This window comes from Neodiprion virginianus, chromosome 2 (assembly GCF_021901495.1).
Source record: "Neodiprion virginianus isolate iyNeoVirg1 chromosome 2, iyNeoVirg1.1, whole genome shotgun sequence".
Classification (NCBI taxonomy): domain Eukaryota; kingdom Metazoa; phylum Arthropoda; class Insecta; order Hymenoptera; family Diprionidae; genus Neodiprion; species Neodiprion virginianus.
The window spans coordinates 41,499,430-41,514,063 of record NC_060878.1 but is presented as its reverse complement, the minus strand read 5'-3'; the positions used below and the strand labels follow the sequence as shown (position 1 = coordinate 41,514,063).

General features: G+C 35.7%; 1 protein-coding gene across 7 annotated transcripts; it reads left to right on the top strand.

Moving 5' to 3' along the window:
- The first annotated feature begins 1,973 nt into the window (after window positions 1–1,973).
- Window positions 1,974–14,559, top strand: LOC124298414 (lethal(2) giant larvae protein homolog 1). Of its 7 annotated transcripts, none has more exons than XM_046750384.1 (17): window positions 1,974–2,103; window positions 2,397–2,484; window positions 4,199–4,296; window positions 4,647–4,737; window positions 5,421–5,662; window positions 5,830–5,968; window positions 6,513–6,700; window positions 6,822–7,110; window positions 7,202–7,961; window positions 8,061–8,217; window positions 8,308–8,453; window positions 8,539–9,055; window positions 9,163–9,437; window positions 9,830–9,962; window positions 10,400–10,599; window positions 10,886–10,968; window positions 11,378–14,559. In XM_046750384.1, exons 2-17 carry the CDS (start codon window positions 2,401–2,403, stop codon window positions 11,477–11,479), a joined length of 3,504 nt encoding a protein of 1,167 aa, XP_046606340.1. In that variant the 5' UTR covers window positions 1,974–2,103; window positions 2,397–2,400; the 3' UTR covers window positions 11,480–14,559. The 7 variants fall into 7 exon arrangements, with proteins under 7 accessions (XP_046606340.1, XP_046606336.1, XP_046606335.1 ...); XM_046750380.1 differs by having other exon boundaries at window positions 1,993–2,307; window positions 10,382–10,599; XM_046750379.1 differs by having other exon boundaries at window positions 1,993–2,307; window positions 6,486–6,700.
- The last annotated feature ends 75 nt before the right edge of the window (window positions 14,560–14,634 follow it).

The window sequence follows — 14,634 nt, the reverse complement described above, 5'->3', positions numbered from 1 at the left end:
ACCTATGCGTAATTGAATTTTTAAGAGAAGCATAATAACTATTACACTATTGCAAAATACGAGACGTGAAGATAGGCAGATGTAAATGCAGAATTCGGTTAAACGTGTGTAACATTCTGTTTTTCATCTTTTTCCATTCAAAACCGGATTTTCTATGGTTGGGCTGAAAATAATTTATAACAGGGATTGTAGACATATCATTACAGGACTACTTAAGAGTAGCAATTTTATATTTGACAATTTTTCAAATGGTTGGTCTATCGATTAGTAGCTTTTGCATGAGCATATGAAATTAGTTTTGTCATGAATCTGAAAGTACAATTGTACGCTACCAAAATTTAACAACGCTTATTTATTGTTATTATAAATTAATTAATTTGAAAATGTGCATATGAAAAGATATTGTAAAATGGTCTGTTAAAACAAATATATCATATTTTGATGAAGAGTAGCTGATATGTCTGTTCATTACTCAGGTACATTTTTGTTATCGTGTAAAACTCAGGTAGCGGACTTATTAGAATGCCTATTATAGTCTACTGTAAAAAAAAACCGCTTACATTGATAAACTTGACGGAGGCTTGACAAAAAAGGTAGTAATTACTGGTCAACTAATTTGACAATGACTAAGACGGTAAGCGTAAGAATGAAAATAAACCTGCATATGTTGACCTGTGCAAAGCTTACTATTCTACCCGGGAGACAAGACCGAACTAAGATCGTTGCAGACTATTCCTCAAAACATATCTTGACTTCCTGATGCGTGATCGTAATCGGTAATGAGAATGCCTCTCGATCCTTCATGATCATTCGAACGCGGGATAAATGAGTATATTCTATTTGAAAATTCTTCTCTTCATTCCTCGGCAATCGTTTTTACCGGTCTTCTTTCCCGATCGCAAATCAAATTGTAGCGATTAAACGTGTAGAATCGCTTAAATACAAACGGCCGAACAAATGGTGCCGAGCACGTACAGAACGAACGGAAAGCGCGGGACACCTTTTTTTTTAGAATAACAATAGAAGAAAGACTGAACACCGATGCTATGAAGTCATAAATTTTCTAGAATTCATCTACCTAGTAAGTTAATTGAGAGTTCTTTTCGCGATCCCGGATTTGAACATGTTCGACAATAAGCCTGCATATGTTTTAAAATCAGGATTTCGGATCAAAAGATTCTGTCACAGCCAATAATGACGGCAAAGCAGCTAATAGATGGATTAACATGACGCAGTCGTAATTTTGAAAATTCGTTCGATTTGGTCAGGGCGGGGATGTTGAATGAACCCGTTTACAGGTGGCAGTAGCTACAAAATAGATATATACGCATATACACATATAAAAAGGCCGGATTGAACTGTAACTTGTAACACCCGCCAATTACGTGCTCCGATCGCACAGTTTGTTGGATCACGTCTCGTTTATGAAAGAATGTTGCTTTGGGCACGTAAATTGACACATGTACATACATACATCGCATGCCGGAGAAAACGCGTTTGTCCACGAAATGTCCCGTTACCCTGACAATCTGACTAGAATGAAAGGCGTGCATCGTTTCGTGAATGTATATATTGTCATTTGTTAATTGATTTGCTATGCTCGAATGTCGACGCATTGTGTGCAATGCCATTGGTTTATAGGTATAGTACCTATACTGACTGCATACATACAATACGCGTAACACCAACAGTTTGTAGCGTTCGTGGAATATGTATGCATGTATGTAAGTACAACACATTGCAGAGAGAAATACATTGTACGTATTGTACATACAATACGCACAAAACGAGCCGAGCCACACGCTGAGTACACACGCTACAGGTTTCAAATGTTCGAGGTCATTGTTCGAGTGAATTCGGCCACAGCTCCGAACCCTGCCGATGTTGGGCGTTGAGCATAACGTTGCGGTCCCGTGACGTCACGCCGACCGAGCCGAGAAGAGCCGACCGTTTGGCGATTGGACGACCCGACACACGAAGTGACGAACACGAACGACGCGATCAAGAGTCGTGGAATGACTTACCGCCCCGCTTCGTCGAGATTTTACGTGCTTTTACGTGAATTTCTCTCGTGAAATTAGCGAAAATCTCTGATAGAAAAAGGTAAGAGGTGCCCGCGAGTGTTTTCGCTCAATTTTTTCACCCATTGTACGATATTTTTCGGTATATACGGTGCAGGCGAGTGACACACGGCGATATAGGCGTGTGTAGGACGTGGGAGCCGAACACACTGACAATAAACAGGCATTCAGGAGTTGCACTAGCCTCGTTCGGCGTTCATTCAAGAATGTTTTAATTGAGCTAATAGTGAGATATCGTAACATTGCAATCGTTATAGCGTAAATGTGAATTGTTGTGTACGTTTTCTTTTTCTTTTTTTCATTACCATCTCGCAGAAATATGTTGAAGTTTATCAGAGGGAAGGGTCAGCAACCCACAGCTGAGCGTCAGAAGTTGCAAAAGGACCTTTTCGCTTTCCGGAAGGTAAGTAGAACATAAACATTAATTAACAACTATTCATCCGATCAACAATATCGGAAGCACTCGTTTCATCATTAATTTCTATCGCGAACTAATCAACCCCGTACCAAATTCACACGTGTTTTAAACTTCGTTGCGAGTTTATCAAATAATGGAACTTCATTTGTAATTTAAATACCGTCTGGCGATAATTGGCTATAGCTTTTATTATTTGTTCTTAAACCCTTATATCACCAAATGTTCATATTCAAATATACTACGGTAATGAAAAAATAATGAAATTAACTTGATATGTTAATTTTATTTCATACTCTTATCCATGCCTAATGCGGTTATTTGCAGTTTGCGATTAGTTACAGTTTTGATTAAAAGATAAGTCGGTAGGTGTGCGTGAACCATGATGTGGCCTAGAGATAACAAACGCTAGTTTTTAATACCGTATCGCCTTTTCTTCTGCAATATTCTAAGTTGATGCAATTCATTTGTTATAATCGTAACTAGCAAGATTTAATGCAATAAACGATGGTTCATTTATACCTATCGGCAGTTGGTGGATATCTATCTTATCGTAAAACTCTGTTTAAAAACAGTGATAAGAGATGCCCTGCCCTTAAAACTAATATTTACTCGCATACATACGTATTTGTATCTAGTGTCTATGTATAGAGCGTTGCCATACATAAAGAAATAACTCCCTTTTTTTGTTTTTTTCAAACCATTGCCTATAGCTAGTTTCATTCAGTTATGCTTGTGTTGATGTTCAACAGTTCAATGTTCAACAGTTTTTAATTTTTCTTATAATTTTTGATGTAAGAATTGATGAAGGGGAAAGATTTTTCGAAATACATTTTGACATTGATACATGTGATACACGAGATATTGCTAAACTGATATATTAATTCGTGTTCCGATTTCTTATCTCTTGTATACACTTCGATACATGACTCACAAAATCTATTATCTATAATATATAAATTGATCACTCGTATTTTCTTGGGTAACAGAAAAGTGCTGATATTGTACGTACGATGCATTTTGGTATACACACACTGATATAACAATTAATAATCCGGAATGGAGCATGTTAAATATTTTATTTATTTATTGCCAATGAAAACGAGTCCAGGAAAGAATTTCATCTGTATGAATTTGCAGCGCAATTTGTAACATTCTGTGCAATTTCAGACTGATTGGAGTGATGTAAGAAGCAGTTTTATATTGTGGAATGTCACTTGTAAAAATAGAATCATTTATTATTCCATTTGTCTCCAATATTTAATCAGAGCCACTTAAAAGTAATTAAGCTCGTTAGATCGGGTCGTTTTTCAAATTGTGTGCGATAAGTCTGTTCAAACTATTACTCTGATCTGTTCAAACCAACTTGATTAACTATTCTGCATAGCAAATGAGTTGAGAAGAAATGTGTGTGTATTTTTTTTCTTCTCATATTGACAAACAGCATATGAAAAACAGAGATAGCGAGAAAGAGTGAAAAAGTAAGATGACATATATAAACAGGTCTCGTGGTATTTAAGTTGTCAAAATATGAGTCATCCTCTTCTCAGATTACTCATAGGAAGAGGCGCACATGTTAATCAAAATATGTTTTTTTTTTTCAGTCAATTAATCTTGTTATCCTATATTGATCAGACTTTTCAGCCCAACAGGTAAAATCGGATGCTGATTTTTGTTGTCATAATATTCATTATTTTTGCAGACAATACAGCATGGATTTCCTAATAAGCCCACTGCATTCGCATGGGATTACAGTTTACGACTAATGATCATCGGCACAGCTTCTGGAGCCATCAAAGTGTATCCTTTTCTATTGATGGATGAGAGAAATTCAATTACTCGCAAACCCCATCACTGTTTGTTCTGATAGTGTGTTACAAAAAAGTTTAAATAGAAAAAACATCATGTGATGAATCAGCGGTGAATATGTTACCATTCCAAGATACCGGACGCCCTCGCATAGCTTTAGGTACCTGTGCCAGCATTGCGATCAGGTATTATAAAACCAACACTCTAATGTGTTCACTTTTCTGGGAAATATTTTATCAGCTGTGGTGAAAAATCCATTGGTAGCATTTAACGTGGATACAATCTCTATTAGGTAGGAGTATATATTTTCCTTAACCGATACCTGTGATATAAAATCACAGTTTTGGAAGACCCGGTGTGGAATTTTACGGACAACATACAACGGAAAGCGGTGAAAATGCAGTCACCAAAATCATTGCTATACCAAACGAGGTGAGAACAATGGTCCTCTTTTATAGTTTTGTGATTAAATTTTTTTTTTTCACGCTTTGGTAAAGGCATCCATCAAAAATGGAAAAAACAAAAAACTGCCTGCATGACACTGCTATAAATTAAGTAACCCAAGGGAATGAAAATAAACTTTAATTTCTGTTGACGACTATACAGAGAAGTAAAAGCATAAAGCTGTGAAGTGTTATTATAAAAGTCATACACGTGCACCGAGGTAATCTGACACCTTCTTGCACTCACGATCACCACAAAATGTTACATAAGCCGTTAATGTGTAGGGGTGGTTTACATATATGCTATTCCTGTACCGTACCATCTAGACAAATCTTTCTTATTACTTGTAACTTTACTTGTAATAATTAATTGTTAGCGAGCTTTGTGTTTGAACAATTGATGAATGGCAACATGCTGAAGTTACTAACGTTATTCTAACGATTCATTTTGTAGAACCATTTTTTTCGCGACTTTCGAATTGTTTGAAATACAGCAAATCGTAATAAAACATATCACACTCATATTTTCAAATATAAGTTTCTTCGAAGGGATTGAAAACTGGAAAATAGTGAATTTCTATCCAATGTTTTGTTATAATAATGTTACTACCTTCAACTTTGTTAATTGGTTGCTATTGCAGAAATGGAAAAATTTTTGAAATTATTTTTTAGGGACGTGTTGTATCGCTTTGCGACGACAACTCTCTACACCTGTGGGAGATCAATGAGAGTTCTTTGGTTGAAACAAAATCACTTTCCCTTGAAGGAAAGTTGAAAAAAATCTCTGCAATGTGTTTGGAATCCAACGGGGATCATCTATTACTAGGGACAGAAGGAGGAAATATTTATCTATTGAATCTAAAGTCATTTACAGTTTCTGATAATATCATTTATCAGGATGTTGTGATGCAAAAGTGAGTAGTGTATCTAGTACTAATTACTGGAAGTTATAAGGAGTTACTAAACCTTGAAGAGTTAAACAAATGACTCGTATTTGCAAAATAGATTATGATCATGATCCCGAATATTTCCGTTTTAATTACATGAATACTGGAATAAAAATTGCATAAAATTCACGCAGTGTCCCGGAGGATTACAAAATAAATCCTGGAGCAGTGGAGGCCATAGCCGAGCAACCTGGACATCCAGATAATATTTTAATTGGATACAATCGTGGGCTCATGGTTTTGTGGAACAAAGCTACACCCGGAGCCCAACAGGTGAGTTGAGAGTATGATCAAAATTAAGTAATACACCCTATTGTTAATCTATTAACTATTTGTTGCGTCAAGCTTTCTTATTTCAATTGAATAATAATTGTCCGCCACAATCAGAATTCTTATATTATCAAATACCAGTAGTTTTTTATTTTTTATTTTCAATTTCATTTGCTGCGTGTATTCTGTAGTTTCGTAAATATAATTGAATATCTTGGTGCGAAAACTCGTGTTTAACTTTAAACCATGAAGTATACTCAAGTGATAAAAAAATTTTATATGTTGTACCAGCATTCTCTTAAATTTAATTTTCACAATTGTCACTACATTGAGACTTTGGAGCTAAAATATAGAACTGTAATGACCGTTCAGAGTTGGATATTATACAGTGTATGCATCGAGTAGGTGGCTGAAGATTAGCTACGTAAATCGATTGTGCAAAGTTAGTTTTCGTTTAGTGCTGGCGACGCATTTTCTGACTGTTGTTTGTGTCTTTCGTGGTTTCGGTGAACGTGTGCAGCTGATGGGTTTATTTTCGCGTGCGCAGACATTCGTCTCCACCCAACAGCTGGAATCTATCTACTGGGTTTCCGAGACTCGTTTTGTATCTTCACACAATGATGGTTCGTACGCATTTTGGGGAGCTGGGAACGACACTGTGCCTGAATCCACAACCCTCTATGGACCATTTCCGTGTAAGGCTGTCTCCAAAATTCTGGCTCATCCGATAAGCGAGTAAGTGTAGCAACAAGTAAAGAATAATCCAAAATGTAACTAGATGTAAATTTTTTTTCTCAAGGTTCGGGGCAAATAGTTAATTTTGTTTTAAGAGACAAAAAAAAAATTGTGTTTTCAGCGACGAAGAAATTATTTTATTCTCTGGCGGAATGCCAAGAGCAAGCTACGGGGATCGGCACACTATCACGGCTATGACCAAAGAAAAACACGTCGTTTTTGATTTCACCTCAAAAGTTATCGACTTTTTCACTGTCATGCCGAAGGAGGAAGAAGATGGTAAAAGTGCTCTTCAAACACCGGAGGCTTTGATTGTTTTAGCCGAAGAAGAACTTGTTGCTATAGATCTGACAAATCCGGACTGGAAAATGATGGCATTACCATATTTGGTATCTTTACATGCGAGCGCGGTATAAAAATATTCTCTCGTTATTGAAGTATTCTGTATCAATAAACAATAATTATCAGCTTTAAAATCAACAACATTTCTGTACTATTCAGGTGACATGTTCTCAACATATTCCAAACGTCCCCCAAAATTTGTGGGAGTCAATCACTGCAGCTGGTAAAGCGCAAACTGAGCATTTATATTCTGATAAATCATGGCCCATCGACGGTGGTCTTATATTGACTGCAAACCCAGCGAATAAAAACACACCAGTTAACAACGAGCTTCTGTTGACTGGACATGAAGATGGGACAGTAAGATTTTGGAATGCATCAGACGTCGCTCTTACCCCGCTATACAAATACAATTCGTCCGTTTTATTCACTGGAGAGCATCTTGATGTGCTGGAACAGCCACCAGAGGATGAGGAAGATGAATGGCCGCCATTTAGAAAAGTTGGAACATTCGATCCATACTCGGATGATCCTCGTTTAGCAGTGAAAAAAGTATTGCTCTGTCCACTCTCTTCAACGCTAGTCGTTGCTGGTACTGCGGGGCACGTTATTACTGCCGTCATATCGTCAGAACCTATCAACAAGGAAATTAAAGCCGTCACAATGAATATAGTCAATGATAGAGACGGCTTTGTTTGGAAGGGACACGATCAGCTTCCTGCCAGATCGACCAGCATATCATTTGGCGTTGGCTTTCAACCGCAAAGTTTACTACAGCTTCATCCACCCGCAGCCATTACTGCACTAGCTTTACACAGTGAATGGGGACTCCTGGCTGCTGGAACTGCGCATGGCTTAGCTGTGTTTGATTATACAAGAGCGAAAACGGTCAGCGTCAAGTGCACCTTGAATCCAAATGGTATGTCGGTAGTTTCGAGCTATACATTCTACAATATTTTAGGAATTGAAAGATTGCAGAGGTAGAAATCTGTTGTACAATTCCGAATTTTGAATACAGATTTGTCTGGAGCTGGAGATACACCAATTTCACGGCGGAAATCGTTCAAAAAATCACTTAGAGAGTCATTTAGAAGACTGAGGAAAGGAAGATCACAACGGCGCACTAATGCCAGTAGCCCAACGAGAAACACTGTGCCGGAGAAAAAAAAAGACCCGTAAGTTTTGCGGTAATTGAAGTTGCTTCTAAACGTGGAATAATGGTTAAAACGTGGAAAGACATGGTTATTCATTCTTTGTTCATCCAGGCCAAGTCAGGCATCCACTCCAGCTGGAGACCTTTCTCCCATCGAAGCTAAACCCGTTGAAAGACAAGTGGAAGCAAGGCCTACAGACGACTCCCTAGGCTCGATGGTGCGGTGCTTGTATTTTGCACGCAGCTACATAATCAGTAGTAAGTATTTTGTAATTTTATAAGATGTGGATTTTATTGTTTTTCATTGATGGTTCGGGGTAAAATTGTCTTGATAATTTTTCAGTGCAAAATACGACTCCGACTCTTTGGGCCGGTACAAATAATGGAACAGTGTACGTTTTTACACTAGCCATTCCTGCGGGCGCAAGGCGAACCGAAGAGGATATCAATTGTACACTTGGCAAAGAAATACAGCTGAAACATCGAGCACCTGTCATTGCAATAACTATTCTTGATGGCTCTAGCATACCATTACCCGAACCTTTGGAAGCAGAAAAAGGAGTGGCTCCTGGTCCTGATATGTCGTCCCCACACAGAGTAGTGATTGCAAGCGAAGAACAATTCAAAATCTTCAATTTACCGTCCCTGAAACCGTTCTGCAAGTACAAATTAACTGCACATGAAGGATCTCGGGTTCGGAAAACGGGATTCGCCAAGTTTACGTGCTCGTTAGAACCTGCAGGCGTTCATGAGGAAACTTGTTTGCTTTGTCTCACAAATCTAGGAGACTGCCTTTTACTAAGTATCCCAGAACTCCGAAGACAGTTGAATGCAGCCGCGATCAAGAGAGAAGACATCAAGTACGTCATATTATCGACTAAAAAATTTCATGGGAATAATGTTTTTGTTTTTCATTCTTCTTGAAGTGCATCTACGTTTTTGAGTGGAAATGAATTATTTGTTTTAGTGGTATTTCTTCACTGACATTTACGAAGGCTGGACAGGCACTGTATCTTCACTCCAGCTCGGAACTGCAGCGAATTTCGCTGTCTGCAACTCGAGTCACAAAAGCTCAGTGCGTTTTGAATCTACCCCCAAATGCCAGAGCTACTGATGAACCGACAGGCGAAGTTCGGGAAGAAGGAAGGATAGAGGGAACTGCGGAGAACGAAGGAGAATTGCAAGGTAGTCAACCTGTGCCAGCACCTCGAACCATGTCAGAAAATGGTACTTTGGTATCCAGTAAGTACGAAGTTTTAACGTGATTATATTACAGAGGCTCAAAATATTGCCCTGAAGAAGTGTTGTTTCTACTGCTCAAGACGCGACATGAATAATTTATATAAACATAATATAAACTTATTGTGATAGGTTTGGTATAAATAACGTAATACTTGGCCAGTCTCAAACTGCATACTTGTGTATATTTGTGCTTTCCTGTGTGTCATCATGTTTCAACTAATTCTGTAGATCAGTTCTGAAATTGTTACATAACAATACTCATTAATTCTTCATAACGATTGATCCGATTAACACAACATCTTGTCATTGATCTGCGTTTTTTACACCCATTACATATCTACGTCTGCTCCCAATTTGTGCCCCTGTTCCGAATTGTTACGCATATATTTTAGCTGGAACAGAGTCTCCAAAAGAACCATCTCTTCGACCAGCTGCCAGCACTACTGAGGTCAATGGAGATGACGATCGCAACGATTTAAGTTCAATTGGAGACATAACAATTGACAGTGTCAAGGACCATTTGCTGTAAGTCTTTTCTTGTGAGTAATATACACCTTTTGTGTAGATGATTCAGATGCTGCATTACAGATTGAATGTACAATCTTATATACTTTCAACGTTCTAGCGTTGGACTAGACTAATGCGCTTTTTACATAGGAAAAATAAATTCCAGTTGCTTATTCTTCTCAGTTTCTTTTTCTTCACGTTTCATACTCTTAAATATGTTTGCTTCAATTACCTGTACAGTATTGTTTGATGTTTCAAAAATATCATAGTTCCGATATTAATGAAAAAAATATTTAAACGGTAGTTGGTAATTTGGTGATTTTCATACCTGAAGTACAGTTAAGTTTATGTATTATTATTATTCCTTTATTACCGTGAATTCTCTTTGGTTGCAAAGCTAATCGTTATACTTTTGTTTGCTTGCCATCTCCTGGCAGTAACAGTTCCCTTTTCAGAAATGCAACATCTTCAGAAGAGCTGCATAGCAGATTAGCTGGCTTAAAAATGGAAGTTACTTCTCGCACTTCGGAAATATCGACTCAGAATCAGTCGTTAGTGGTTAAAACTACTACAGTCATTACTCAAGCTCCTAGCAATGGAACTAGTAATGGCGATATCGAAGCAAGTCCAACAAATGATTTGCAACAGCTTAACAGTGAGTTATGAAGAATTGCTGATTGATTCACCTATTTACATAGTTACATTTTTTTTTGTCATTTCATGGGTCGTTAATAATCATTTTATGGATCTTTCCATCTACAGTTTTATTTGGATACCATTGATTTAATTTTTTTCTTTTTGTCTATTGGTAATTGTTTTTCAGGTGATAAAAGTTTTGTAATATAATTTATATCATTTTTTTAACGTTGATTGATTTTGAACGCTTTTACTGTTTTTTTATGTGCCGTATTGGTTATTGTTTTCGTCCTAATGTTGCCTAGGCACCACCGTAGAGAGAGAAATTGCAAGCGGGACTGAGACTACTACAACACATGCAACGATTACACTTCCCCCAAATGTCGAGGTCAGCAATACAACAAAGTTTGGAAAAAAAGAAACGAATCATTGAATGAAATGTTCTCTATTCTAATACGTTTGTTTTAACATGTTACGTTATGTTATTCTGCTTTATCCTTTCATTCTTCTTTTAACATTACTAACACCTAAAATGCTGAATAATAGAGAGAATTCATATTATGGACGACAAATTCTTTAGTCGGCTAATAACTGTCAACACTCATCAGATATTACCCAATTACTTGACCGACTCCCAAGATCTTTAAAAATTATTTTTACTACATTTTGAAAAACATCTAATTGGTGTCTGTGTATAACTGAAGGCAGATTACTATTTACCGTAGTTGATTTTGGAAAAATTTTATATATACATCTCAAATACCACTTTTTACAGAGTACGTTGTTTTCCCTTACAGATTAGCGCAGCAGACTTGGCTAATCTTGAAGTAACCACGACAACAGTAACAACTGAAAATTCCAAGGCACCACTAGCAAGACCCGAAGAAGTAGGATCTTAGAGCTCATGACTGTTGTCCTATAGTTGATGAAAGATTGGAACATACAGACAAGCGATTATAAGTTTGATATGCTAATCGATGAATCATAATCTTGTACACAGCAGCTAGCTTAAATTCATACATATACATATTATACAATTATCGGAGATTTTTTAACCTTTAGAGAGTCGGCCTGGCTCCTTTCGGAGCCAGCAGGTACCTCGGAAACTACCGGACGTGTTGACTATTTATGCATATAAAGCTTACCTCAAAAAAACATCTGAAGTGAAGGGAAAAATGTTGGCCCTCTAAAGGCTAAAAATCTAGGCTATATTCAACATTGACGTTATTTTAAAAATTTTTTTTTTATAAGGTAAAGTATGTTTCGAAAGAGTTCTCTGTACAACAGTAGTGTACAGCTTTGGGGGCTGAGGTCTACAGATATGTTAGTAGGTATACATTATCCTACCATTATCATTTTCACTTTCGTTACAATAATATTCCCAAAATGTGCAACAACGGATAGTACTTCTTAATTTGAGTTTGTATAAAACGTAATTCTAATCTTATGTTCATTGGGCATATATACTTTTTTGAAATTTGCCTATTTGAAAATATAAGAAAGATACAAACCTAGACATTTTTCACCAGTTGTCTTCTCTCTGTTATGCTGTTGTTGTACTTAATACTAGAATACAACTGCTATCCCGTTATTTCAACTGATTTGTAACGTATGATTGGTTAACTGGGAAAAGAAATTTATTGCAATCAGTCGGTCTATTTCAAACGTTATCTCATCAATCACGATCAAACAAAAACATGGCGGATTGTATTATTTTTTTTTTTTAAATCTAAAATGAAGCGTTGTGGTACAGGCATTTTATAATTCACAATTCAGTGTCCAAGAATTTTGATTGTGCATTGGGTTCGGCACGAAATAAACTTATCACACCGGTTGGCCTAAGCAAGAATTGAACTATCGAAAATCTTAGTAATTCATCACCTCCATTTGATTTATTCAATTATCACAACCCCTAGTAATAAAATAGATTTAATAACGTGATCATTTCAAGTCGCAGTGATTAGTGACTAGAAGCAAAGCAAAATTTTCTTATGAGAATTTAATAACTTTGTGTTTCTTCATAATTGAATAATAAATGTAGTGCGAAATGAACTGAATAATAGAACGCAAAAATGTAAAAACACAGTGTTTTAATTGTATTTGAATTTTCAAAACACTGAACCATGGAATGAATATACATCACAGATTGTGAGAATGGCAGCCATATCGTAGAATTAATAAGATTAATGATAATAGTAATTTTAATAAGAATGATTACATTTTTTCTGGAGTGACAATGCGACTTAAACCGTCTGCAGTATTCTAAATGTTTCAATTATATTTTAAGCTTTGATGTTTTAAAGTAAAAAAATTACTTGTGGAATTGATAATATAAATAAAAGGTAGCGACTTAATAGTAAAATATAGGTGTATATATATGTGTGTATATATATATACATATATATACATATGTGCATACATATATATACAAACACATACACATACATACATAAATATATTTTTTTTTCCCAATATGAACATGAGGGATATTGACTTTTAACACGAGCAGCAACATACACATTAAAAATATATTTTTTATCGATGTTGTTTAATCTTTAAGTTTTCACCCTAGTTCATGAAAGTAAATTTTTTTGATTGGCATATGAATACTTTTTCTTTTTTTTGTAGCCCTAGGTATATAGACACATTATATATAGTAAAGATTATATGTTTACATGCCAATACTACTTTCAGTTTGTCAATGTTGAAATTAACCATCTTCTGAATTTGTGTTCATACTATGTAGAAAACTAGAGTTTTGACATTATTGTTATCCAGCTAAGTGAGCAAGAAATTGTTGTTATTATAATTTTTAATAAGAATCCAATTTATCGTTATACTAATGTTTTGGTATAATTATATTCTATATTTGGTGGAGGACACAGCATATTAACTTTTAACTTTTTATTTCGAATGTTATATCTAATGGATGCTCACTGAATCGTACCTAAAACTAATTCTCCGTTTTTTATTCATTCAACTGTTATTCTCAATTTTTACGGCACACAAGATATTCTGGGCAGATGAAATTTCATCAATTATCGATTTCAATAGGCCGTGTCCGGTATCGCTTATACTTTGAATAACATAATTCTCTAGAAGACCAAGATCGTACATTTGAGATAAAAGTATAGCGCTCATTCTACAAGAAGCAAAATTAAAAGTAATTATTTATAAAAAAAAAAAAAAAAAATGAATATCCCCCCTGCTTTATAAGAATACAGATAAGTATGTTGCCAATTATTTGTGCGTCTGATCGACAAACTTTCTACCCCTCTGTTTTTGAGTTTGACGGAAAGTAATTCTGTTTATAAGTACCATTTTTTGATAATACGAAGAATTTACGTGGGGCCTTTGTAGATAGATTTTAATTATGTATCTAATTATCTTTAACTGTATACTTAATAATTAAGCAACTGATTCATAATTACTGTTATCGTACATACTGCAATTAGTGGTAAAAGAGAAGGAATAATTCTGTATTACTAATTTTAATAGGAATTTCATAACTATTCAAAAAGTGTTACTTGACAGTTTATTCGCAATTTAAAATATATAGCATATAGCAGTTTCGCTTAACTATGTAAGCCAGTGATTGTTAATCGTAGTTAGGAATATACATTTAAATTTTCTAACTAAACCCGAATTTCGGAAATTAACTTTCAAATCGCATTTTTGACTACAATTCATCATTCGATGTCACAAAATTCAGTCAGTTCTACTCAGGCTGATTCAAAGCTTGCGTGAGCAAAGAAATTAACATGACACTGCCTAAAGGCTAAGTTCTCATTCACGTTTCAGTATGAGGATCAAAAAACAATAACTGTACAATTTTCCATTATAACTACTCCCAAATTAGTTCACTGCAGTGAAAATTAACAAATTTTTCATTGAATTTTTCTACAGCTTAGGTATCTCTTACTGTCTACATCACTTATATTTCTATAACAATAAATGCCTTTTCAAAAAAATTCCAGTGTATATCAATTTAATATACATCTTCATGGATCCTAAAAGAGAGAGAGTTGGGGCGAATTTCAAAAAAAAAACCTTT